The 27333-nt window shown below is 47.2% G+C and overlaps 1 protein-coding gene and 9 non-coding genes across 10 annotated transcripts; 5 read left to right on the forward strand and 5 right to left on the reverse strand.

Moving 5' to 3' along the window:
• The first annotated feature begins 1163 nt into the window (after positions 1-1163).
• On the forward strand, positions 1164-1237 carry trnai-aau (transfer RNA isoleucine (anticodon AAU)). Its single transcript has one exon. It is a non-coding gene; the product is annotated as a tRNA-Ile (tRNA).
• A 794-nt stretch (positions 1238-2031) lies between these two features.
• trnas-aga (transfer RNA serine (anticodon AGA)) lies at positions 2032-2113 on the reverse strand. Its single transcript has one exon. It is a non-coding gene; the product is annotated as a tRNA-Ser (tRNA).
• A 3311-nt stretch (positions 2114-5424) lies between these two features.
• LOC144480698 (uncharacterized) lies at positions 5425-7182 on the reverse strand. The gene is given in 1 exon segment (XM_078200292.1): positions 5425-7182. A coding segment is annotated over 1 exon segment (1758 nt).
• A 5268-nt stretch (positions 7183-12450) lies between these two features.
• trnas-aga (transfer RNA serine (anticodon AGA)) lies at positions 12451-12532 on the reverse strand. The gene has a single exon. It is a non-coding gene; the product is annotated as a tRNA-Ser (tRNA).
• A 1995-nt stretch (positions 12533-14527) lies between these two features.
• Positions 14528-14601, forward strand: trnai-aau (transfer RNA isoleucine (anticodon AAU)). The gene has a single exon. It is a non-coding gene; the product is annotated as a tRNA-Ile (tRNA).
• Positions 14602-15419: 818 nt separating this feature from the next.
• On the reverse strand, positions 15420-15501 carry trnas-aga (transfer RNA serine (anticodon AGA)). Its single transcript has one exon. It is a non-coding gene; the product is annotated as a tRNA-Ser (tRNA).
• A 2019-nt stretch (positions 15502-17520) lies between these two features.
• On the forward strand, positions 17521-17594 carry trnai-aau (transfer RNA isoleucine (anticodon AAU)). Its single transcript has one exon. It is a non-coding gene; the product is annotated as a tRNA-Ile (tRNA).
• Positions 17595-20430: 2836 nt separating this feature from the next.
• On the forward strand, positions 20431-20504 carry trnai-aau (transfer RNA isoleucine (anticodon AAU)). The gene has a single exon. It is a non-coding gene; the product is annotated as a tRNA-Ile (tRNA).
• Positions 20505-21290: 786 nt separating this feature from the next.
• On the reverse strand, positions 21291-21372 carry trnas-aga (transfer RNA serine (anticodon AGA)). Its single transcript has one exon. It is a non-coding gene; the product is annotated as a tRNA-Ser (tRNA).
• A 4940-nt stretch (positions 21373-26312) lies between these two features.
• trnai-aau (transfer RNA isoleucine (anticodon AAU)) lies at positions 26313-26386 on the forward strand. Its single transcript has one exon. It is a non-coding gene; the product is annotated as a tRNA-Ile (tRNA).
• The last annotated feature ends 947 nt before the right edge of the window (positions 26387-27333 follow it).

Raw genomic sequence — 27333 nt, forward strand, 5'->3', positions numbered from 1 at the left:
CTGTGATCATTCCTCTCATTCGCTTCAATGTTTTGTCAATATTCACGTCAGCCAACCCTGTTGCAAGAAATCAGACCAGCTTATTTTGACGCACTGCATTCAACCGATCAACACATCGCTTCACACGAATTGATAATGCGCTTCAAACCTAATTTACGCAAATACTGAGTTTTTTCAGAAGAACAGCTATTCGTCTGGAAATCTCGAAACTGGCGGTTCGTTGTTTGTCACGCTCAACACATTAACCGCTCAACATTGTCTTTAAGATGTGACAGAAGGGTGTCTAATATGTTGCTGATGACAGCGAAAAAGTCGGGAGCGGAAGGAAATTCCTTCAGCAAGCATGGATGGAAACTTCATTGAGGAGCCGCCGTGAGGCAACGTATAATATCCCTCGCAACGAGCACGATGCTTTCTCCACATTTTTATGTCATTCCAATTCCCACAGTGTGCCTCGTTATGAAGCGTCGCACGAGAGAGTAAGCAAAAGATAAAATACCAATTCGCTCTCCCAGTGTGAAGCGGGACCTGTGACATGGGGCTGCTGTGTGACTGTGACTGATAGAAAGAGTTGGATCACAAGGGCAGTTGGGCTGTGTTTTGTTCAGCCTTTCAAATCTTGATGAATTACTCGAACCGTTAAATTGTGTTGAATGACAGCCTTTGGAAATATATTTCTGTTCACTGAAGGTGCAACTCACAGAATCAATGATGCAAAAATCAAATTGAACGGATTCCGGTTAATTCTGCGCTTGAACACACGCCCCCATTTTGCAGCCCTGGCTGCCAGACTTCCAGATGGAGCAAACATTCCACAAATGGCAAATTAATCCAGTCTGCAAAATGGCAACATGTTGACAATATTCCGACTGAATTTCGCAACATATTTTACTATTTTAGCAGAAAAAATATTTCAAATAAAGCCGGGGGGGCGGGCGGGGGGGGGGGGGGGGGGGGGGGGCGGGGGGGGGGGGGGGTGAACATCAAATGCACGTTGTGATTGCCCCAGCCAAATCCCATGAAAATCATTTAAAACGAAAATGCCATTCCATCAGGTTGAAGATGCGCGATCAGTCAGCAGTGAAAAATTTAAACTTCTGCACTTAATGATGCAACTCAATAGAAAAACGCAGTTGCTCATCGTGGGCTTCGTTTGCGACTTCGGCCGGTTAGCTCAGGTGGTTAGAGCGTGGTGTTAATAACGCCAAGGTCGCGGGGTCAAACCCCGTACTGGCCACATGCGATTACCCGTGTGGGCAGAACCTGTCGTCATGTCGTCGGCAGAGGCTGATCCGCTTCGCGCTGTTCCATACCGCAAAGTGCAGCTTTTTGTTTTCTCCTTGACAACTTTTGAACTGGGAAAATTTCTTCTGACCGTTCTGACAAATTGCCCATCTTTTCAAACTTCTGTGCCACAAACCGAAAGGGCGAATGTGGAAGGTTACGAGACGGGAAATGAGTTTTCATTGCAAAGAGTGGACCGTCCGGAGAAAGATTGAGCGTCATCTAATTAAATTCACAACGGAGTTCTGAAATAATGTCCTTCATTTGGCTACGAAATCGTTTATAAAAGCACTGGGATCATGCTCTGGTGGTCACATCTGCAGTTTGACATCAGTACGGAGCCTTACGGCTGATGCTGGCTGGTCACCACTCTTCAGAAAAGACATTAGGAAGAGGACAGGTGACACTGCCTGGGAGGTTACAATGATAAAATAAGTCCGTTATGAGGCGGTGTTGGAGACGTTCGGGTAGTTCCACGTCGAACATAGAAAATTGGAAGATGTCCCAACTCTGATATTCCAGCTGATACGGGATTTCGACAGAGTAAACAGTCAAAATACTCCCTCTCCGCGCAGGTGAATAACTGAAGTTATCAGGTGCAAATTTGTTGAGAAAACATCTGGAGAGGACAGGCGGACCGGCATCAACTTCACGCAAATTGGTGGGATATGTCACCATTCCACTGGGAAAAATAATTGCAGATGCCATCCTTTCCAGCCAGTCGTAGTAAAACGGAAATGAGAAATGCGTAGTCAGCAGGATTCGAACCTGCGCGGGGAAACCCCAATGGATTTCTAGTCCATCGCCTTAACCACTCGGCCATGACTACACGGTCGAACGCGTCAGAAATCATACTGATACCTCCTCAATAATTCTTATAGCCGGCCTCCTTGAAGTGATGCTGACCTCTTGTGATGGATACGACTGCGATTAATTTCTCTGCTGATTTCATGCGTCTGTCTTCTTTCCCCATGTCGGCTCAATTTCATCTGTCGTCTAACGTCCTTTTCATTCGGATACAGCACATGGGTGGATTGAAACAAACATTTGCAAGCATTCTATATCTGTCCATACACTCAGAACTGGATGGAACACAAACTTTACATCCCAAAATAGCTCCATTCAAGGCGCCTGAGGAAAACGAGCTCTTGAATGCGCAAAACTAATGCAGATATATTAGAGTATGTGCGGATTCGGAATCCAATCCGGCTCTCCCACATGGTGGTGACATTTGCCGTTTCTGAATCACCAGCGGACAAATTTGAATTGAGCCTTTCGAGAATATCTTTCTGTTCACTGAAGATGCAACTCCCGCAATCATTGATCCAAAATTTAAGATGAACTGGGGCCGGTTAGTTCATACGGCTGGAGCATGTTGCTAATAACGCTGCGACTGAGGGTTCAATCCTCGTACTGACCAAATGCGGTTCCCTCTGTCTGTGGAGCCCGGTTTACGTTATGCTCAGTGGCAATGGCTTTTTCGAACAGGCTGAGTCGCTTCGCGACCGAAAGGTAAACTTGCAAGTTGAGTCCGTAATTAAGAAAGCAAATGTAATGTTGTCATTTATCTCAAGAGGCTTGGAATGCAAAAGCAGGGATGTACTTCTGAGGCTTTATAAAGCACTGGTTAAGCCCCATTTGGAGTTCTGTGAGCAATTATGGGCCCCACACCTCAGGAAGGACATACTGGCACTGGAGCGGGTCCAGCGGAGATTCACACGGATGATCCCAGGAATGGTAGGCCTGACATACGATGAACGTCTGAGGATCGTGGGATTATATTCATTGGAGTTTCGGAGGTTGAGGGGAGATCTGATAGAAACTTACAAGATAATGAACGGCTTTGATAGGATGGACGTAGGGAAGTTGTTTCCATTAACAGGGGAGACTAGGACGCGGGGGCACAGCCTTAGAATAAAAGGGAGTCACTTTAGAACAGAGATGAGGAGAAATTTCTTCAGCCAGAGAGTGGTGGGTCTGTGGAATTCATTGCCACAGAGGGCTGTGGAGGCCGAGACGTTGAGCGTCTTCAAGACAGAAATTGATAAATTCGTGATTTCTCGAGGAATTAAGGGCTATGGGGAGAGAGCGGGTAAATGGAGTTGAAATCAACCATGATTGAATGGTGGAGTGGACTCGATGGGCCGAATGGCCTTACTTCCGCTCCTATGTCTTATGGTCTTATGGTACACTCACGATGCCGTTGACAATTTTTCAACTGGGAAAAAGTCTGCCTCCCATCCTGACAAATTGTCCATCTTTTCACACTTCTGTGCCACAATCGGTCGGTGACATTTGAGCAAACCTTGACCGCTCTACAGCGCAACACATACGGACAACCGGTCAGCTGGATGTCAACTGTGATCATTCCTCTCATTCGCTTCAATGTTTTGTCAATATTCACGTCAGCCAACCTTGTTGCAAGAAATCATATCAGCTTACTTTGACGCACTGCATTCAACCGATCAACACATCGCTTCACACGAATTGATAATGCGCTTCACACCTAATTTACGCAAATACTGAGTTTTTTCAGAAGAACAGCTATTCGGCTGGAAATCTCGAAACTGGCGGTTAGTTGGTCGTCACGCTCAACACATTAACCGCTAAACATTGTCTTTAAGATGTGGCAGAAGGGTGTCTAATGTGTTGCTGATGACAGCGAAAAAGTCGGGATCGGATGGAAATTCCTTCAGCAAGCATGGATGGAAACTTCATTGAGGAGCCGCCGTGAGGCAACGTATAATATCCCTCGCAACGAGCACGATGCTTTCTCCACATTTTTATGTCATTCCAATTCCCACAGTGTGCCTCGTTGTGAAGCGTCGCACGAGAGAGTAAGCAAAAGATAAAAAAGCAATTCGCTCTCCCAGTGTGAAGCGGGACCTGTGACATGGGGCTGCTGTGTGAGTGTAACTGATAGAAAGAGTTGGATCACAAGGGCAGTTGGGCTGTGTTTTGTTCAGCCTTTCAAATCTTGATGAATTACTCGAACCGTTAAATCGTGTTGAATGACAGCCTTTGGAAATATATTTCTGTTCACTGAAGGTGCAACTCACAGAATCATTGATGCAAAAATCAAATTGAACGGATTCCGGTTAATTCTGCGCTTGAACACACGCCCCCATTTTGCAGCCCTGGCTGCCAGACTTCCAGATGGAGCAAATATTCCACAAATGGCAAATGCATCCAGTCTGCAAAATGGCAACATGTTGACAATATTCCGACTGAATTTCGCAACATATTTTACTATTTTAGCAGAACAAAATATTTCAAATAAAACCGGGGGGTGGGGGGGTGAACATCAAAGGCGCGTTGTGATTGCCCCAGCTAAATCCCATGAAAGTCATTTAAAACGACAATGCCATTCCATCAGGTTGAAGATGCGCGATCACTCAGCAGTGAAAAATTTAAACTTCTGCACTTAATGATGCAACTCAATAGAAAAACGCAGTTGCTCATCGTGGGCTTCATTTGCGACGTCGGCCGGTTAGCTCAGGTGGTTAGAGCGTGGTGCTCATGTCGGAAGTAGGCACGGCTCCCAGTCTGAGGCCAGTCAGTTTGTATGGATTACACCCTAGCAACTGAACCAGTCCTGGAGGGGTGGACGCTCGACCGGCTTAGTTGTCACCGTTAGGTTTCCACCTGCAGCAACCCCCTCAGGAGACACCTCTGAAGACACGAGTCCACTTCTCTCCCCCTTAACCCCGTTCGAGATCAAAGACACGGATGAGTGTTCTTCTCAGTCAATTTATTCTTTCTTGCAAGAAAGGGTGCAGTCCCGTAGGAACACTCACACTTACAATACATGATCATACTTTATATGCATCCGCGAGTTCATCATACGCCCCTCCCCTTTCCTTGTTTATTGGTTCCCGCGCTTCCTTATCGTGAACGGTTCCGCCCTCCAGCGCCTACTTTTCCTTTTATAGTCCGCAGTAACCGTTTCTTCTATAATTCAACTTGTGACGACTGGTACTCTGACCGCAAGCAAATGATTACATACTGGTGGTCAAGCACCTGCTCCTGCAAAGCGTCTATACAGCATATTTCACTTCCCATTTTCCCTGCTCTGAGCCTGTGGGCTCATCACTTTCAAAAATTACATCATCCTCCCCTTACAATCCCCCCTGTCTTTCCTTACGCACTGTAATTTTTGATACCTAGTGTATTTTCTAATCCCTCTAGCATTATGCCTGCCTGTTCGTCCCAGGTGCCATTGCCGGCCTTGGCGTCTAGGAGACCCTGTCCTTCCTCTGACGTCAAGTGTAGGCCTACTACTCGTCCATCCAGGGTATCACGTTTAGTCAAAGCGGTCTCAATAAGTCTTTGGGTCAGGCCCCGGATACAAGGGATAACACAGCATCCTAAGGCGACCAGTACCCCCGCTACTACTATAAAGGAGATGAGGGCGGATACCACAACCCCTTTCCATTTCCCGAACCACCTTTCCAGCCACCCGGTAAGGTCTGTGTCCACTCCCGAGCTTTCAGCCAATTCATCAGCCAGGGTCGTTTGTCCTTCTAGCGCTCTGGTGATCGACCCATCAGGAGCGGTGTTATTTGGAATAAAGGTACAACACTGTGTCCCTATCATGACGCAGACCCCTCCTTTCTCTGCTAAGATCATGTCCAATGCTAACCTATTCTCCCAAGCCATCCTACTGGTGGCATCCAGTTGTTCCGCTCTTCCCTTCACTGCACCCCGGGTGTAATTAATAAATCGCTGCTGGTTATAGTAGATGTAGTTGATCCAATCCACGTTTTTATTGATGGTCACCCACCAGAACAGAGACTCAAACCCCGCCGTTATCTGGTTCCTAGCTTTATACTCATCGGGAACCCCCCTAGGGACCCCTATGTTGTCCAAATAGACCCGGTCGTCAAAAGAGGTAGATAGACTCCTCTCTGCTCGCCGGTCTCCACGGGGTTCTGGGTGTTCGAATGCCAGGGTGAATGGGACAACCAATTGGACTATCGCACAGGTTCCTTTCCATCTTCGGGGTAACGTTGGCCGCAGAATCCCCCCTCCACAGTACCACCAGAGGTCAGCTCGGGGTACCTGGATCTGGGAATAATTCCCTTCCTCGGTGGCGTCATTAACTTCCTTGATCGTACCACACTTGTCAAAAGTGCCCACCTGCCTATCCAGTTTTTCCCCAGTCCGAGAGACACAGGTGTGATGTGTTCCTAATACCCCAGAAAATACCGGGGGCTGCGATTCCCTGTTGGATCTTACAGAGGGAAACGTCAGGCCCAGGGACTGGCAGGTGGGGTCATCCCAGGCCGCCCGGTGCTGATATAATTTTACCAGGCATTCCATCTGTTTTGGCTCTTTATCCCATCCCAACGGGAAGGGAACCACCTGTGGAGTCGGCCGACTGCCCGTGCATGCATAACAATTGCCCTTCTCGAGGCTTTGGACCGTATACTTGACCCATTCCATCCAGGCATTCGTTTCCCCAAGGCCCGTTTCTATTTCAATGGTTTCCCTGAGATCTTTTACCTATATCACCCTAATCCCCTCAGAGCTTCCCGGGGCAGGGGTCGCCGTGCGTAGAACTGGTGAATTGCCAGCTGTCGCTTTCTGAACCGTGATCCTTACGCAACACAGTCTTTCCTCCCTGACCCTTACCCCAAGTACTTCATTGTCTAGACTCACTTGCCTATTTCCGTTTGCCACCCATTCAGTCTGCTTCACGGTCAGGTATAGTGGATTACACCGGTTCAGCCCGCAATCCCTCGGGAGGATGGCCCGTGGGACTAACGCTACCCGTCCCCGCACCCCGAGAGATTTTTCTTCACCTAGCCCCTTTCCCATGAAAATCAATTCCATCTCCTTTCCCTGATACCCTTTTTGTCTTGCGAGGTTTATTGTAGTCTGATTAAGTTCCCCCATAGTTCCGCATGGCACCATCTGGCCAAGGTCAATTTCTATTACCTGCACCTGGGACGCTTCATTTATGGTGAGAGAATATATCTGGCCTGCGTGGGCTGCCCCTTCCGCGTACCACCTATCAACCGCTTCCTGATTCCCCCCCCGCGCAACCCCCATAGCCCCAAAGTCCCTTTTTGGAGACATTGACCATGTCGTTAGTAATGTTAGTAGCATTTCAATACTGTGATTATAGTCCATTTCAGAATGTTGTCTGTTCAGTCTTCCGCAGTATTCTCCGCTGAGGCGTGATCGCCCAGAGTCAGCGCCCCCTCCTCCGGAGCTGGTACCGGTCCCTTGACCCTGGTGTAATGAGTCCAGCCCCTTTCAGCGGTTCGAATAGCAGTCTCAGTGGTCAACAGTACCAAGAAGGGGCCGTCCCAAACCGGTTCCAACGTTCGTTGCCTCCAATTCTTAATTAGGACCCACTGTCCCGGTTTGATAGAGTGAATCGCGAATTCAAGAGGCGGTGTCTGTGCCAGGAGTCCCTGTTGACGTAAACGAGACAGAGCAGATTCCAAGGCCTCAACATATTTGCGTACAAACACATCTCTGGACTCAAAGACAGGGAACTCCCCCCTTGGTCCATTGAAGGGGAGACCGAACATCATTTCAGACGGGGAGACACCTAAATCACGTCGCGGTTGCGTTCGTATTTGTAGGAGAGCCAAGGGAAGACACTTAGTCCAAGGCAACCCGGTTTCAGTGGTCAGTTTCGTGAGTTGTTTTTTAAGGGTCTGATTCATCTGCTCAACCTTGCCTGAGGACTGGGGGTGCCAGGGGGTGTGAAAATCCCAGTCTACCCCAACCGCTTTTATTATGTTCTGGAGGGTGGTCGAAGTGAAGTGGCTACCTTGGTCAGAGTCAATGGCACTGGGAAGCCCAAATCGCGGGATAACTTGTTCTAGGAGGACTTTACGAACTTGAGCCGCTGTAGCTGTGGCAGTTGGGAACGCTTCTGCCCATCCTGTCAGGTGGTCCACTATTACGAGGAGATACTTCAATCGGCCGAGGGGAGGGAGTTCGGTATAGTCTACCTGCATATATTCAAAGGGTCTATAGGCGGGGCTTCTCCCTCCCGTGGTCGTGTTCTGTCTCAGACCCCTCTTATTAACCCTCCTACAGATCAGGCAATCCCTCGTAACTTGTTTGGCCACCGTGTAAATTCCGGGGTGTGCGTATCGGCTTAGAAACGTATCGCACAGGGCTTGGACCCCCCCCCAATGCCCCCCTTGGTGGAGGTGACTTAGTATTCCTCTGGCTAGGGGACGGTTCAACAATTGTCTCCCATCAGGCAAGGTCCATTTTCCGTCCCCCCCTTTCTGCCCCCCCAATTCTTTAAATTCAGTCTCTTCTGTTTCAGTGAATACCGGCGCCTCATTTATCTCTGGGACATGGGGCACCCATACCAGACATTCAGCCACCTCCTCTTCCATCCCCGCCAATCTCGCCTGTTCATCTGCTAACTGGTTTCCCCTGATCTCTGTTCCCGTACCCTTCTGGTGACCTTTCACATGGACCACTGCGATTTCTCGTGGCTTTAACAGATCCTCCAGTATTTTTACCACTAACTCCTCATGGACCAACTCCTTTCCCCTACTATTTATCATTCCCCTCTCCTTCCAAATCTTTCCGAAGGTATGCACGATGCCAAATGCATATTTGGAGTCCGTGTACACCATTCCTACTTGCCCTTCCAGATTCCTCAGGGCCCGATGCAGAGCATACAGTTCACATGTCTGGGCAGACCAGGAGTTAGGCAGTCTCCCTCTTTCCTCCAGCTTCCAACCTTCCTCGCTAATAATGGCATGTCCATTATATCGTTTTCCATCTATCACCCGGGAAGACCCGTCAATGTACCATCTCCTCCCCACATGAAGGGGTCTGTCCCTTAGGTCTTCCCTCACCTTACTCTGGAGCTCTATTATGTCTGAACAACGGTGCTCAAGTTTGCCCCTATTCTCCCCTTTCCATAGGAATTCTGCTGGGTTCTGACAGGAGCCAACCTCTATCCTAAGGTCGTCACGATCTAACAATACAGCCTCGTACTTCAGGATCCTTGAGTCCGTCAGCCATCTTCCGGCTTTCTGACTCAGGATTGTTCTTACCTGGTGAGGTGTTGTGACGGTTAAAGGCGCCCCGAACGTTAACTTCCTACTCTCTTCTACCAATTTGGCTGTGGCAGCGACCGCTTGGACACATTCCGGCCAGCCCCGAGATACCGGATCTAGGACTTTTGACAAGAAAGCCACCGGCTTCCTATCCCCACCCCAGTCTTGGGTCAGGACCCCGAGCGCAGTGCCCTGCTTCGCGTTAACAAATAACCTGAATGCTTTGTTGAAATTCGGTAGACTCAGGACCGGGGCGGTCGCTAGCTTTTGCTGAAGGGTTTCGATCAACACTTCCCCTTCCGGGTCCCACTGGATCTTGTCCGGGGCGTCCTCGACAAGTCTTAAAGATACTCTTATTTTAACCTCAAGACAAGGAAAGAGCACATGGTCCTTCCAAGGTTTAACTCCTTGCTCAACATTAAAACATTAAAGCGAACAACAACAAAACATTCACACAATCACGTTGTTAAACACACAGACACACATGGAAGCTTCCAACATTTATTGAGACTTAACATCTTAAACAGTCGCTTTTATTCTGCTGTTTGACTCATAACTGCTATTGGCCACTCGCCAATTGCTTCTTGTTCTAGCGCTAATTGCGCAGCCTTGTCTGCGGCTTGGTTCCCTTTGTATTTTAACCCGTCGGGGTTGTCCCTCTCTGGTTCCCTTTGGTGCGCTTTAATTTTTATTACTGCCGCTTCTAGGGGTTTTTCTTTTAACGTCTCAACTATATCACACATTCCCCAAATTTTACCCCAGAAAACTACACCGTTGACTCAGTCTGACTCCTACAGATTCGATGATCTCTATTCCGGCTTCCGATCGTGGCCACCGATCGGACGTACCAGTAATACAGACCCAACCGACTACGTCATTTGTTGTGGGAAAAGTCACCACTCGGAGATCAGACTTGAGATTCAACTTGCAGTTTATTAAATCGAAGTAGTGGGACTGAAGGGGTGACCCGAGTGCCGCCCCACCCAGCAAGCTGCATATTTAACTTCCTCGGGGCTGGATGATGGTTTACTATTCACACAGAGATTTAAGAGTTGGCAGATCCAATCCTCGTCCGACCCGTATTCCGGCCAGAATACAGATGGTGCTCGGATTGGCTCTGTTGTCCATACAAAACAACAATATTTAATCATAACTTTTCTCTCCAAATTTCTTGTCCTCGTCTCGTAATCCCAATTTTATAGTTGCAACCCTAATGGACTAGAAGGGGGTATTCCCTTATGCTTGTTCTTCCCCTTGGGGGCCCCGTCCCATCCCCGAGACGATCTGTTTCCCATGGTTAGTCTCCAGTAGTCGTCTTGAGTATGACTCACCCACACCCTCAGATCAAACTGTCATAACCATGAAGTCAACAAGGAAGATAATGACTCTCGTCTGCCCGAAGCAGAGTCAGAGCGAAATTTCTTACCTTGATCCGTGCACGGAGTTGTCTGACTTTCGTCTATCTCCCAGTCCCTGTCACAGTCCTCCTCCCACACTCATCCGTGTGACCTCCGTCTAGGGGTTCAGAATTATCTCAATTGAGTGGTTTCAGACCTCCCTACCTGAGGACCGAAGCGGCGTCTTGTAGGTGTAAATATACACCGGACGCGTCTTATTACACCGAGTCGGTCCTCCTGCGAGAGGTCCCCGGTATAATTCAAGATCCCGGACGAGCCCCCAAATTGTCGGAAGTAGGCACGGCTCCCAGTCTGAGGCCAGTCAGTTTGTATGGATTACACCCTAGCAACTGAACCAGTCCTGGAGGGGTGGACGCTCGACCGGCTTAGTTGTCACCGTTAGGTTTCCACCGGCAGCAACCCCCTCAGGAGACACCTCTGGAGACACGAGTCCACTTCTCTCCCCCTTAACCCCGTTCGAGATCAAAGACACGGATGAGTGTTCTTCTAAGTCAATTTATACTTTCTTGCAAGAAAGGGTGCAGTCCCGTAGGAACACACACACTTACAATACATGATCATACTTTAAATGCGTCCGCGAGTTCATCATACGCCCCTCCCCTTTCCTTGTTTATTGGTTCCCGCGCTTCCTTATCGTGAACGGTTCCGCCCTCCAGCGCCTACTTTTCCTTTTATAGTCCGCAGTAACCGTTTCTTCTATAATTCAACTTGTGACGACTGGTACTCTGACCGCAAGCAAATGATTACATACTGGTGGTCAAGCACCTGCTCCTGCAAAGCGTCTATACAGCATATTTCACTTCCCATTTTCCCTGCTCTGAGCCTGTCGGCTCATCATTTCCAAAAATTACATCATCCTCCCCTTACACTAATAACGCCAAGGTCGCGGGTTCAATCCCCGTACTGGCCACATGCGATGACCCGTGTGGGCAAAACCTGTTGTCTTTTCGTCGGCAGAGACTGATCCGCTTCGCGTTCTTCCACACTGGCAAAGTGCAGCTTTTTTTTCTCATTGACAACTTTTAAACTGGAAAAATTTCTTCCAACCGTTCTGACAAATTGCCCATCTTTTCAAACTTCTGTGCCTCAAACCGAAAGGGCGAATGTGGAAGGTTACGAGACGGGAAAGGAGTTTTCATTGCAAAGAGTGGACCGGCGGGGAAAGATTGAGCTTCATCTAATTAAATTCAGAACGGAGCGCTGACATAATGTCCTTCATTTGGCTACGAAATCGTTTATAAAAGCACTGGGAACATGCTCAGGTGGTCACATCTGCAGTTTGACCTCAGTACGGAGCCTGACGGCTGATGCTGGCTGCTCACCACTCTTCAGAAAAGACATTAGGAAGAGGTCAGGTGACACTGCCTGGGAGGTTTACAATGATAAAATAAGTCCGTTATGAGGCGGTGTTGGAGACGTTCGGGTAGTTCCACGTCGAACAAAGAAAATTGGAAGATGTCCCAACTCTGATATTCCAGCTGATACGGGATTTCGACAGAGTAAACAGTCAAAATACTCCCTCTCCGCGCAGGTCAATAACTGAAGTTGTCAGGTGCAAATTTGTTGAGAAAACATCTGGAGAGGACAGGCGGACCGGCATCAACTTCACGCAAATTGTTGGGATCTGTAACCATTCCACAGGGAAAAATGATTGAAGATGCCATCCTTTCCAGCGAGTCGTAGTGAAACGGAAATGAGAAATGCGTAGTCAGCAGGATTCGAACCTGCGCGGGGAAAGCCCAATGGATTTCTAGTCCATCGCCTTAAACACTCGGCCATGACTACACGGCCAAACGCGCCAGAAATCATACTGATACCCACTCAATAATTCTTATAGCCGGCCTCCTTGAAGTGATGCTGACCTCTTGTGATGGATACAAATGCGATTACTTTCTCTGCTGATGTCATGCGTCTGTCTTCTTTCCCCATGTCGGCTCAATTTCATCTGTCGTCGAACGTCCTTTTCATTCGGATACAGCACATGGGTGGATTGAAAGAAACATTTGCAAGCATTCTATATCTGTCCATACACTCAGAACTGGATGGAACACAAACTTTACATCCCAAAATAGCTCCCTTTGTGGCGCCTTAGGAAAACGAGCTCTTGAATGCGCAAAACTAATGCAGATATATTAGAGTATGTGCGGATTCGGAATCCAATCCGGCTCTCCCACATGGAGGTGACATTTGCCGTTTCTGAATCACCAGTGGACAAATTTGAATTGAGCCCTGCGAGAATATCTTTCTGTTCACTGAAGATGCAACACCCGCAATCATTGATCCAAAATTTAAGATGAACTGGGGCCGGTTAGTTTATACGGCTGGAGCATGTTGCTCATGACGCTGCGACTGAGGGTTCAATCCTCGTCCTGTCCAAATGCCGTTACCTCCGTCTGTGGAGCCCGGTTTACGTTATGCTCAGTGGCAATGGCTTTTTCGAACAGCCCGAGTCGCTTCGCGTACTTCTGTACACTCACGATGCCGTTGACAATTTTTCAACTGGGAAAAAGTCTGCCTCCCATCCTGACAAATTGTCCATCTTTTCACACTTCTGTGCCACAAATCGGTCGGTGACATTTGAGCAAACCTTGACCGCTCTACAGCGAAACACAGACGGACGACCGGTCAGCTGGATGTCAACTGTGATCATTCCTCTCATTCGCTTCAATGTTTTGTCAATATTCACGTCAGCCAACCTTGTTGCAAGAAATCATACCAGCTTACTTTGACGCACTGCATTCAACCGATCAACACATCGCTTCACACGAATTGATAATGCGCTTCACACCTAATTTACGCAAATACTGAGTTTTTTCAGAAGAACAGCTATTCGTCTGGAAATCTCGAAACTGGCGGTTAGTTGGTCGTCACGCTCAACACATTAACCGCTAAACATTGTCTTTAAGATGTGGCAGAAGGGTGTCTAATGTGTTGCTGATGACAGCGAAAAAGTCGGGATCGGAAGGAAATTCCTTCAGCAAGCATGAATGGAAACCTCATTGAGGAGCCGCCGTGAGGCAACGTATAATATCCCTCGCAACGAGCACGATGCTTTCTCCACATTTTTATGTCATTCCAATTCCCACAGTGTGCCTCGTTATGAAGCGTCGCACGAGAGAGTAAGCAAAAGATAAAATACCAATTCGCTCTCCCCAGTGTGAAGCGGGACCTGTGACATGGGGCTGCTGTGTGACTGTTACTGATAGAAAGAGTTGGATCACAAGGGCAGTTGGGCTGTGTTTTGTTCAGCCTTTCAAATCTTGATGAATTACTCGATCCGTTAAATCGTGTTGAATGACAGAATTTGGAAATATATTTCTGTTCACTGAAGGTGCAACTCACAGAATAATTGATGCAAAAATCAAATTGAACGGATTCCGGTTAATTCTGCGCTTGAACACACGCCCCCATTTTGCAGCTCTGGCTGCCAGACTTCCAGATGGAGCAAATATTCCACAATGGCAAATGCATCCAGTCTGCAAAATGGCAACATGTTGACAATATTCCGACTGAATTTCGCAACATATTTTACTATTGTAGCAGAAAAAATTATTTCAAATAAAACCGCGGGGGGGGGGGGGGGGGGTGGGGGGGTGAACGTCAAATGCACGTTGTGATTGCCCCAGCCAAATCCCATGAAAGTAATTTAAAACGAAAATGCCATTCCATCAGGTTGAAGATGCGCGATCAGTCAGCAGTGAAAAATTTAAACTTCTGCACTTAATGATGCAACTCAATAGAAAAACGCAGTTGCTCATCGTGGGCTTCGTTTGCGACGTCGGCCGGTTAGCTCAGGTGGTTAGAGCGTGGTGCTAATAACGCCAAGGTCACGGGTTCAATCCCCGTACTGGCCACATGCGTTTACCCGTGTGGGCAGAACCTGTCGTCATTTCGTCGGCAGAGGCTGATCCGCTTTGCGTTCTTCCACAGCGGCAAAATGCAGCTTTTTTTTCTCCTTGACAACTTTTAAACTGGACAAATTTCTTCCAACCGATCTGACAAATTGCCCATCTTTTCAAACTTCTGTGCCACAAACCGAAAAGGGCGAATGTGGAAGGTTACGAGAAGGGAAATGAGTTTTCCTTGCAAAGAGTAGACCGGCGGAGAAAGATTGAGCTTCATCTAATTAAATTCACAACGGAGTGCTGACATAATGTCCTTCATTTGGCTACCAAATCGTTTATAAAAGCACTGGGAACATGCTCAGGTGGTCACATCTGCAGTTTGACATCAGTACGGAGCCTTACGGCTGATGCTGGCTGGTCACCACTCTTCAGAACAGACATTAGGAAGAGGACAGGTGACACTGCCTGGGAGGTTTACAATGATAAAATAAGTCCGTTATGAGGCGGTGTTGGAGACGTTCGGGTCGTTCCACGACGAACATAGAAAATTGGAAGATGCCCCAACTCTGATATTCCAGCTGATACGGGATTTCGACAGAGTAAACAGTCAAAATACTCCCTCTCCGCGCAGGTCAATAACTGAAGTTGTGAGGTGCAAATTTGTTGGGAAAACATCTGGAGAGGAGAATCGGACCGGCATCAACTTCACGCAAATTGGTGGGATTTGTAACCATTCCACAGGGAAAAATGATTGAAAATGCCATCCTTTCCCGTGAGACGCAGTGAAACGGAAGTGAGAAATGCGTAGTCAGCAGGATTCGAACCTGCGCAGTCAGCAGTATTCGAACCTGCGCGGGGAAACACCAATGGATTTCTAGTCCATCGCCGTAACCACTCGGCCATGACTACACGGTCAAATGCGTCAGAAACCATACTGATACCCACTCAATAATTCTTACACCCGGCCTCCTTGAAGTGATGCTGACCTCTTGTGATGGATACGAATGCGATTAATTTCTCTGCTGATGTCATGCGTCTGTGTTCTTTCCCCATGTCGGCTCAATTTCATCTGTCGTCTAACGTCCTTTTCATTCGGATACAGCACATGGGTGGATGGAAACAAACATTTGCAAGCATTCTATATCTGTCCACACACTGCGAACTGAATGGAACACAAACGTTACATCCCAAAACAGCTCCCTTCAAGGCGCCTTAGGAAAACGAGCTCTTGAATGCGCAAAACTAATGCAGATATATTAGAGTATGTGCGGATTCGGAATCCAATCCGGCTCTCCCACATGGTGGTGACATTTGCCGTTATCGAATCACCAGTGGACAAATTTGAATTGAGTCCTTCGAGAATATCTTTCTGTTCACTGAAGATGCAACTCCCGCAATCATTGATCCAAAATTTAAGATGAACTGGGGCCGGTTAGTTTATACGGCTGGAGCATGTTGCAAATAACGCTGCGACTGAGGGTTCAATCCTCGTACTGTCCAAATGCGGTTTCCTCTGTCTGTGGAGCCCGGTTTACGTTATGCTCAGTGGCAATGGCTTTTTCGAACAGCCTGAGTCGCTTCGCGTACTTCTGTACACTCACGATGCCGTTGACAATTTTTCAACTGGGAAAAAGTCTGCCTCCCATCCTGACAAATTGTCCATCTTTTCACACTTCTGTGCCACAAATCGGTCGGTGACATTTGAGCAAACCTTGACCGCTCTACAGCGAAACACAGACGGACGACCGGTCAGCTGGATGTCAACTGTGATCATTCCTCTCATTCGCTTCAATGTTTTGTCAATATTCACGTCAGCCAACCTTGTTGCAAGAAATCATAACAGCTTACTTTGACGCACTGCATTCAACCGATCAACACAGCGCTTCACACGAATTGATAATGCGCTTCACACCTAATTGACGCAAATACTGAGTTTTTTCAGAAGAACAGCTATTCGGCTGGAAATCTCGAAACTGGCGGTTAGTTGGTCGTCACGCTCAACACATTAACCGCTAAACATTGTCTTTAAGATGTGGCAGAAGGGTGTCTAATGTGTTACTGATGACAGCGAAAAAGTCGGGATCGGAAGGAAATTCCTTCAGCAAGCATGGGTGGAAACTTCATTGAGGAGCCGCCGTGAGGCAACGTATAATATCCCTCGCAACGAGCACGATGCTTTCTCCACATTTTTATGTCATTCCAATTCCCACAGTGTGCCTCGTTATGAAGCGTCGCACGAGAGAGTAAGCAAAAGATGAAATCCTAATTCGCTCTCCCCAGTGTGAAGCGGGACCTGTGACATGGGGCTGCTGTGTGACTGTTACTGATAGAAAGAGTTGGATCACAAGGGCAGTTGGGCTGTGTTTTGTTCAGCCTTTCAAATCTTGATGAATTACTCGAACCGTTAAATCGTGTTGAATGACAGCCTTTGGAAATATATTTCTGTTCACTGAAGGTGCAACTCACAGAATCATTGATGCAAAAATCAAATTGAACGGATTCCGGTTAATTCTGCGCTTGAAAACACGCCCCCATTTTGCAGCCCTGGCTGCCAGACTTCCAGATGGAGCAAATATTCCACAAATGGCAAATGCATCCAGTCTGCAAAATGGCAACATGTTGACAATATTCCGACTGAATTTCGCAACATATTTTACGATTTTAGCAGAACAAAATGTTTCAAATAAAACCGTGGGGGGGGGGGGGGTGGTGCGGGGGGGCGGGGGGGCGGTGGGGTGGGGTGAACATCAAATGCACGTTGTGATTGGCCCCAGCCAAATCCCATGAAAGTAATTTAAAACGAAAATGCCATTCCATCAGGTTGAAGATGCGTGATCAGTCAGCAGTGAAAAATTTAAACTTCTGCACTTAATGATGCAACTCAATAGAAAAACGCAGTTGCTCAACGTGGGCTTCGTTTGCGACGTCGGCCGGTGAGCACAGGTGGTTAGAGCGTGGTGCTAATAACGCCAAGGTCGCGGGTTCAATCCCCGCACTGGCCACACCCGTGTGGGCAGAACCTGTCGTCTTTTCGTCGGCAGAGGCTGATCCGCTTCGCGTTCTTCCACAGCGGAAAAGTGCACCTTTTTTTTTTCTCCTTGACAACTTTTAAACTGGGAACATTTCTTCTAACCGTTCCGACAAATTGCCCATCTTTTCAAACTTCTGTGCCACAAACCGAAGGGGCGAATGTGGAAGGTTACGAGACGGGAAAGGAGTTTTCATTGCAAAGAGTCAACCGTCCGGAGAAAGATTGAGCGTCATCGAATTAAATTCACAACGGAGTGCTGACATAATGTCCTTCATTTGGCTACGTAATCGTTTATAAAAGCACTGGGATCATGCTCAGGTGGTCACATCTGCAGTTTGACCTCAGTACGGAGCCTTACGGCTGATGCTGCCTGGTCACCACTCTTCAGAAAATACATTAGGAAGAGGACAGGTGACACTGCCTGGGAGGTATACATTGATAAAATAAGTCCGTTATGAGGCGGTGTTGGAGACGTTCGGGGAGTTCCACGTCGAACATAGAAAATTCGAAGATGTCCCAACGCTGATATTCCAGCTGATAAGGGATTTCGACAGAGGAAACAGTCAAAATATTCCCTCTCCTCGCTGGTGAATAATTGAAGTTGTCAGGTGCAAATTTTTTGAGAAAACATCTGGAGATGACAAGCGGACCGGCATCAACTTCATGCAAATTGGTGGGATATGTAACCATTCCACAGGGAAAAATGATTGAAGGTGCCATCCTTTCCAGCGAGTCGGAGTGAAACGGAAATGAGAAATGCGTCGTCAGCAGGATTCGAACCAGCGCGGCGAAGCCCCAAATGATTTTTAGTCCATCGCCTTGTCCACTCGGCCACGACTACACAGTCGAACGCGTCGGAAGTCATACTGATACCCACTCAATAATTCTTATAGCCGGCCTCCTTGAAGTGATGCTGACCTCTTGTGATGTATACAAATGCGATTAATTTCTCTGCTGATGTCATGCGTCTGTCCTCTTTCCCCATGTCGGCTCAATTTCATCTGTCGTACAACGTCCTTTTCATTCAGATACAGCACATGGGTGGATTGAAACAAACATTTGCAAGCATTCTATATCTGTCCATACACTCAGAACTGGATGGAACACAAACTTTACATCCCAAAATAGCTCCCTTCAAGGCGACTTAGGAAAACGAGCTCTTGAATGCGCAAAACTAATGCAGATATATTAGAGTATGTGCGGATTCGGAATCCAATCCGGCTCTCCCACATGGTGGTGACATTTGCCGTTTCTGAATCACCAGTGGACAAATTTGAATTGAGCCCTTCGAGAATATCTTTCTGTTCACTGAAGATGCAACTCCCGCAATCGTTGATCCAAAATTTAAGATGAACTGGGGCCGGTTAGTTTATACGGCTGGAGCATGTTGCTAATAACGCTGCGACTGAGGGTTCAATTCTCGTACTGTCCAAATGCGGTTACCTCTGTCTGTGGAGCCCGGTTTACGTTATGCTCAATGACAATGGCTTTTTCGAACAGGCTGAGTCGCTTCTCGTACTTCTGTACACTCACGATACCGTTGACAATTTTGCAACTGGGAAAAAGTCTGCCTCCCATCCTGACAAATTGTCCATCTTTTCACACTTCTGTGCCACAAATCGGTCGGTGACATTTGAGCAAACCTTGACCGCTCGACAGCGAAACACATACGGACGACCGGTCAGCTGGATGTCAACTGTGATCTTTCCTCTCATTCGCTTCAATGTTTTGTCAATATTCACGTCAGCCAACCTTGTTGCAAGAAATCATACCAGCTTTCTTTGACGCACTGCATTCACACGAATTGATAATGCGCTTCACACCTAATTTACGCAAATACTGAGTTTTTTCAGAAGAACAGCTATTCGTCTGGAAATCTCGAAACTGGCAGTTAGTTGGTCGTCACGCTCAACACATTAACCGCTAAACATTGTCTTGAAGATGTGGCAGAAGGGTGTCTAATGTGTTGCTGATGACAGCGAAAAAGTCGGGATTGGAAGGAAATTCCTTCAGCAAGCATGGATGGAAACTTCATTGAGGAGCCGCCGTGAGGCAACGTATAATATCCCTCGCAACGAGCACGATGCTTTCTCCACATTTTTCTGTCATTCCAATTCCCACAGTGTGCCTCGTTATGAAGCGTCGCACGAGAGAGTAAGCAAAAGATAAAATACCAATTCGCTCTCCCCAGTGTGAAGCGGGACCTGTGACATGGGGCTGCTGTGTGACTGTTACTGATAGAAAGAGTTGGATCACAAGGGCAGTTGGGCTGTGTTTTGTTCAGCCTTTCAAATCTTGATGAATTACTCGAACCGTTAAATCCTGTTGAATGACAGCCTTTGGAAATATATTTCTGTTCACTGAAGGTGCAACTCACAGAGTCATTGATGCAAAAATCAAATTGAACGGATTCCGGTTAATTCTGCGCTTGAACACACGCCCCCATTTTGCAGCCCTGGCTGCCAAGACGTCCAGATGGAGCAAATATTCCACAAATGGCAAATGCATCCAGTCTGCAAAATGGCAACTTGTTGACAATATTACGACTGAATTTCGCAACATATTTTACTATTTTAGCAGAAAAAAATATTTCAAATAAAACCGGGGGGGGGGGGGGGGTGAACATCAAATGCACGTTGTGATTGCCCCAGCCAAATCCCATGAAAGTCATTTAAAACGAAAATGCCATTCCATCAGGTTGAAGATCAGCGGGATCAGTCAGCAGTGAAAAATTTAAACTTCTGCACTGAATGATGCAACTCAGAAGAAAAACGCAGTTGCTCATCCTGGGCTTCGCTTGTGACGTCGGCCGGCTAGCTCAGGTGGTTAGAGCATGGTACTAATAACGCCAAAGTCGCGGGTTCAATCCCCGTACTGGCCACATGCGATTACCCGTGTGGGCAGAACTTTTCGTCGGCAGAGGCTGATCCGCTTCGCGTTCTTCCACACCGGCAAAGTGCAGCTTTTTTTTCTCCTTGACAACTTTTAAACTGGGAACATTTCTTCCAACCTTTCTGACAAATTGCCCATCTTTTCAAACTTCTGTGCCACAAACCGAAAGGGCGAATGTGGAAGGTTACGAGACGGGAAAGGAGTTTTCATTGCAAAGAGTAGACCGTCCGGAGAAAGATTGAGCGTCATCTAATTAAATTCACAACGGAGTGCTGATATAATGTCCTTCATTTGGCTACGAAATCGTTTATAAAAGCACTGGGATCATGCTCAGGTTGTCACATCTGCAGTTTGACCTCAGTACGGAGCCTTACGGCTGATGCTGGCTGGTCACCACTCTTCAGAACAGACATTAGGAAGAGGACAGGTGACACTGCCTGGGAAGTTTACAATGATAAAATAAGTCCGTTATGAGGCGGTGTTGGAGACGTTCGGGTCGTTCCACGTCGAACATAGAAAATTGGAAGATGTCCCAACTCTGATATTCCAGCTGATGCGGGATTTCGACAGAGTAAACAGGAAAAATACTCTCTCTCCGCGCAGGTGAATAACTGAAGTTGTCAGGTGCAAATTTGTTGAGAAAACATCTGGAGAGGACAGGCGGATCGGCATCAACTTCACGCAAATTGGTGGGATATGTCACCATTCCACAGGGAAAAATGATTGAAGATGCCATCCTTTCCAGCGAGTCGTAGTGAAACGGAAGTGAGAAATGCGTAGTCAGCAGGATTCGAACCTGCGCGGGGAAACCCCAATTGATTTCTAGTCGATCGCCTTAACCACTCAGCCATGACTACACGGTCAAATGCGTCAGAAACCATACTGATACCCACTAAATAATTCTTATAGCCGGCCTCCTTGAAGTGATGCTGACCTCTTGTGATGGATACGAATGCGATTAATTTCTCTGCTGATGTCATGCGTCTGTCTTCTTTCCCCATGTCGGCTCAATTTCATCTGTCGTCTAACGTCCTTTTCATTCGGATACAGCACATGGGTGGATTGAAACAAACATTTGCAAGCATTCTATATCTGTCCATACACTCAGAACTGGATGGAACACAAACTTTACATCCCAAAATAGCTCCCTTCAAGGCGCCTTAGGAAAACGAGCTCTTGAATGCGCAAAACTAATGCAGATATATTAGAGTGTCTGCGGATTCGGAATCCAATCCGGCTCTCCCACATGGTGGTGACATTTGCCGTTTCTGAATCACCAGTGGACAAATTTGAATTGAGCCCTTCGAGAATATCTTTCTGTTCACTGAAGATGCAACTACCGCAATCATTGATCCAAAATTTAAGATGAACTGTGGCCGGTTAGATTATACGGCTGGCGCATGTTGCTAATAACGCTGCGACTGAGGGTTCAATCCTCGTACTGTCCAAATGCGGATACCTCTGTCTGTGGAGCCCGGTTTACATTATGCTCAATGGCTTTTTCGAACAGCCTGAGTCGCTTCGCGTCCTTCTGTACACTCACGATGCCGTTGACAATTTTTCAACTGGGAAAAAGTCTGCCTCCCGTCCTGACAAATTGTCCATCTTTTCACACTTCTGTGCCACAAATCGGTCGGTGACATTTGAGCAAACCTTGACCGCTCGACAGCGAAACACATACGGACGACCGGTCAGCTGGATGTCAACTGTGATCATTCCTCTCATTCGCTTCAATGTTTTGTCAATATTCACGTCAGCCAACCTTGTTGCAAGAAATCATAGCAGCTTACTTTGACGCACTGCATTCAACGGATCAACACATCGCTTCACACGAATTGATAATGCGCTTCACACCTAATTTACGCAAATACTGAGTTTTTTCAGAAGAACAGCTATTCGTCTGGAAATCTCGAAACTGGCAGTTAGTTGGTCGTCACGCTCAACACATTAACCGCTAAACATTGTCTTTAAGATGTGGCAGAAGGGTGTCTAAAGTGTTGCTGATGACAGCGAAAAAGTCGGGATCGGAAGGAAATTCCTTCAGCAAGCATGGATGGAAACTTCATTGAGGAGCCGCCGTGAGGCAACGTATAATATCCCTCGCAACGAGCACGATGCTTTCTCCACATTTTTATGTCATTCCAATTCCCACAGTGTGCCTCGTTATGAAGGGTCGCACGAGAGAGTAAGTAAAAGATAAAATACCAATTCGCTCTCCCCATTGTGAAGCGGGACCTGTGACATGGGGCTGCTGTGTGACTGTTACTGATAGAAAGAGTTGGATCACAAGGGCTGTGTTTTGTTCAGCCTTTCAAATCTTGATGAATTACTCGAACCGTGAAATCGTGGTTGAATGACGGCCTTTGGAAATATATTTCTGTTCACTGAAGGTGCAACTCACAGAACCATTGATGCCAAAATCAAATTGAATGGATTCCGGTTAATTCTGCGCTTGAACACACGCGCCCATTTTGCAGCCCTGGCTGCCAGACTTCCAGATGGAGCAAATATTCCACAAATGGCAAATGAATCCAGTCTGCAAAATGGCAACATGTTGACAATATTCCGACTGAATTTCGCAACATATTTTACTATTTTAGCAGAAAAAAATATTTCAAATAAAACCGGGGGGTGGGGTGGGGCGGGGGGGGGGGGGGGGGCGGGGGGGGGGGGGTGAACATCAAATGCACGTTGTGATTGCCCCAGCCAAATCCCATGAAAGTCATTTAAAACGAAAATGCCATTCCATCAGGTTGAAGATCAGCGGGATCAGTCAGCAGTGAAAACTTGAAACTTCTGCACTTAATGATGCAACTCAATAGAAAAACGCAGTTCCTCATCGTGGGCTTCGCATGCGACGTCGGCCGGTTAGCTCAGGTGGTTGGAGCGTTGTGCAAATAACGCCAAGGTCGCGGGTTCAATCGCCGTACTGGCCACATGCGATTACCCGTGTGGGCAGAACCTGTCGTCGGCAGCTGCTGATCCGCTTCGCGTTCTTCCACACCGGCAAAGTGCAGCTTTTGTTTTCTCCTTGACAACTTTTAAACTGGTAAAATTTTTTCCAACCGTTCTGACAAATTGCCCATCTTTTCAAACTTCTGTGCCACAAACCGCAAGGGCGAATGTGGAAGGTTACGAGACGGGAAAGGAGTTTTCATTGCAAAGAGTGGACCGTCCGGAGAAAGATTGAGCGTCATCTAATTAAATTCACAACGGAGAGCTGACATAATGTTATTCATTTGGTTACGAAATCGTTCATAAAAGCACTGGGAACATGCTCAGGTGGTCACATCTGCAGTTTGACATCAGTACGGAGCCTTACGGCTGATGCTGGCTGGTCACCACTCTTCAGAAAAGACATTAGGAAGAGGACAGGTGAAACTGCCTGGGAGGTTTACAATGATAAAATAAGTCCGTTATGAGGCGGTGTTGGAGACGTTCGGGTAGTTCCACGTCGAACATCGAAAATTGGAAGATGTCCCAACTCTGATATTCCAGATGATACGGGATTTCGACAGAGTCAACAGTCAAAATACTCCCTCTCCGCACAGGTGAATAACTGAAGTTGTCAGGTGCAAATTTGTTGAGAAAACATCTGGAGAGGACAGGCGGACCGGCATCAACTTCATGCAAATTGGTGGGATCCGGACCCTTCCACAGGGAATAAGGATTGAAGATGCCATCCTTTCCATCGAGTCGTCGTGAAATGGAAATGAGGAGTCAGCAGGCGTCGAACCTGAGCGGGGATACCCCAATGGACTTCTAGTCCATCGCCTTAACCACTCGGCCATAGCTACACTGTCAAACGCGTCAGAAATCATACTGATACCCACTCAATAATTCTTATAGCCGGCCTCCTTGAAGTGATGCTGACCTCTTGTGTTGGATACAAATGCGATTAATTTCTCTGCTGATGTCATGCGTCTGTCTTCTTTCCCCATGTCGGCTCAATTTCATCTGTCGTCTAACGTCCTTTTCATTCGGATACAGCACATGGGTGGATTGAAACAAACATTTGCAAACATTCGATATCTGTCCATACACTCAGAACTGGATGGAACACAAACTTTACATCCCAAATTAGCTCCCTTCAAGGCGCCTGAGGAAAACGAGCTCTTGAATGAGCAAAACTAATGCAGATATATAGAGTATGTGCGGATTCGGAATCCAATCCGGCTCTCCCACATGGTGGTGACATTTGCCGTTTCTGAATCACCAGTGGACAAATTTGAATTGAGCCCTTCGAGAATATCTTTCTGTTCACTGAAGATGCAACTCCCGCAATCATTGATCCAAAATTTAAGATGAACTGGGGCCGGTTAGTTTATACGGCTGGAGCATGTTGCTAATAACGCTGCGACTGAGGCTTCAATCCTCGTACTGTCCAAATGCGGTAACCTCTGTCTGTGGAGCCCGGGTTCACGTTATGCTCAGTGGCAATGGCTTTTTCGAACAGCCTGAGTCGCTTCGCGTACTTCTGTACACTCACGATGCCGTTGACAAGTTTTCAACTAGGAAAAAGTCTGCCTCCCGTCCTGACAAATTGTCCATCTTTTCACACTTCTGTGCCACAAATCGGTCGATGACATTTGAACAAACCTTGACCGCTCTACAGCGAAACACATACGGACGACCGGTCAGCTGGATGTCAACTGTGATCATTCCTCTCATTCGCTTCAATGCTTTGTCAATATTCACGTCAGCCAACCTTGTTGCAAGAAATCATACCAGCTTACTTTGACGCACTGCATTCAACCGATCAACACATCGCTTCACACGAATTGATAATGCGCTTCACACCTAATTTCCGCAAATACTGAGTTTTTTCAGAAGAACAGCTATTCGTCTGGAAATCTCGAAACTGGCGGTTAGTTGGTCGTCACGCTCAACACATTAACCGCTAATCATTGTCTTTAAGATGTGGCAGAAGGGTGTCTAATGTGTTGCTGATGACAGCGAAAAAGTCGGGATCGGAAGGAAATTCCTTCAGCAAGCATGGATGGAAACTTCATTGAGGAGCCGCCGTGAGGCAACGTATAATATCCCTCGCAACGAGCACGATGCTTTCTCCACATTTTTATGTCATTCCAATTCCCACTGTGTGCCTCGTTATGAAGCGTCGCACGAGAGAGTAAGCAAAAGATAAAATACCAATTGGCTCTCCCCAGTGTGAAGCGGGACCTGTGACATGGGGCTGCTGTGTGACTGTTACTGACAGAAAGAGTTGGATCACAAGGGCAGTTGGGCTGTGTTTTGTTCAGCCTTACAAATCTTGATGAATTACTCGAACAGTTAAATCGTGTTGAATGACAGCCGTTGGAAATATATTTCTGTTCACTGAAGGTGCAACTCACAGAATCATTGATGCAAAAATCAAATTGAACGGATTCCGGTTCATTCTGCGCTTGAACACACGCCCCCATTTTGCAGCCCTGGCTGCCAGTCTTCCAGGCGGAGCAAATATTCCACCAATGGCAAATGCATCCAGTCTGCAAAATGGCAAAATGAAGACAATATTCCGACTGAATTTCGCAACATATTTTACGATTTTAGCAGAAAACAATATTTCAAATAAAACCGGGGCGGGGCGGGGGGGGGGGGGGGGGGGGGGTGAACATCAAATGCACGTTGTTATTGCCCCAGCCAAATCCCATGAAAGTTATTTAACAAGAAAATGCCATTCCATCAGGTTGAAGATGCGCGATCAGTCAGCAGTGAAAAATGGAAACTTCTGCACTTAATGCTGGAACTCAATAGAAACAAGCAGTGGCTCATCGTGGGGTTTGCAGGCGGCGTCGGCCGGTTAGCTCAGGTGGTTAGAGCGTGGTGTTAATAATGCCAAGGTCGCGTGTTTAATCCCCGTACTGGCCGCATGCGATTACCCGTGTGGGCGGTTTCTGCCGTCTTTTCGTCGACGCAGGGTGATTAACTTCGCGTACTGGCATGGTGCAGCTTTTTTTCTCCTTGATAACTTTTAACGTGGGAAATTTCCTTCCAACCATTCTGGCAAATTGCCCATCTTTTCAAAGTTCAGTGCCAAAAACCGGGAGGACGAATGTGGAAGGTTACGAATGTGGAAGGCGGGAAAGGCGTTTTCTTTGCAAAGAGTGGACTGGGGAGAAAGATTGAGCTCCATCGAATTAAATTCACAACGGAGTGCTGACATAATGTTCTTCATTTGGCTACGAAATCGTTTATGAAAGCACTGGGATCATGCTCAGGTGGTAACATCTGCAGTTTGACCTCAGTACGGAGCTTTACGGCTGATGCTGGCTGGTCACCACTCTTCAGAAAAGACATGAGGAACGGGACAGGTGACACTGCCTGGGAGGTTTACAATGAAAAAATAATTCCGTTATGAGGCGGTGTTGGAGAAGTTCGGGTAGTTCCACGAAGAACATAGAAAATCGAAGATGTCCCAACTGTTATTTTCAAGCTGATACGGGATTTCGACAGAGTAAACAGTCAAAATACTCACTCTCCGCGCAGGTGAAGAACTGAAGTTGTCAGATGCAAATTTGTTGAGAAAACATCGGGAGAGGACAGGCGGATCGGCATCAACTTCACGCATAGTTGGTGGGATATGTAACCATTCCACAGGGAAAAACGAGTGAAGGTGCCATCCTTTCCAACGAGGGGCAGGGAAACGGAAATGAGAAAGACGTAGTCATCAGGAGTCGAACCGACGCAGGAATACCCCAATGGATTTCTAGTCCATCGCCTTAACCACTCGGCCATGACAACACGGCCGCACTCGTCAAAAATCATAGTGATACCCACTCAATAATTCTTACAGCCGGCCTCCTTGATGTGATATT

The sequence above is a fragment of the Mustelus asterias genome, chromosome 30 (assembly GCF_964213995.1).
Source record: "Mustelus asterias chromosome 30, sMusAst1.hap1.1, whole genome shotgun sequence".
Lineage (NCBI taxonomy): Eukaryota > Metazoa > Chordata > Chondrichthyes > Carcharhiniformes > Triakidae > Mustelus > Mustelus asterias.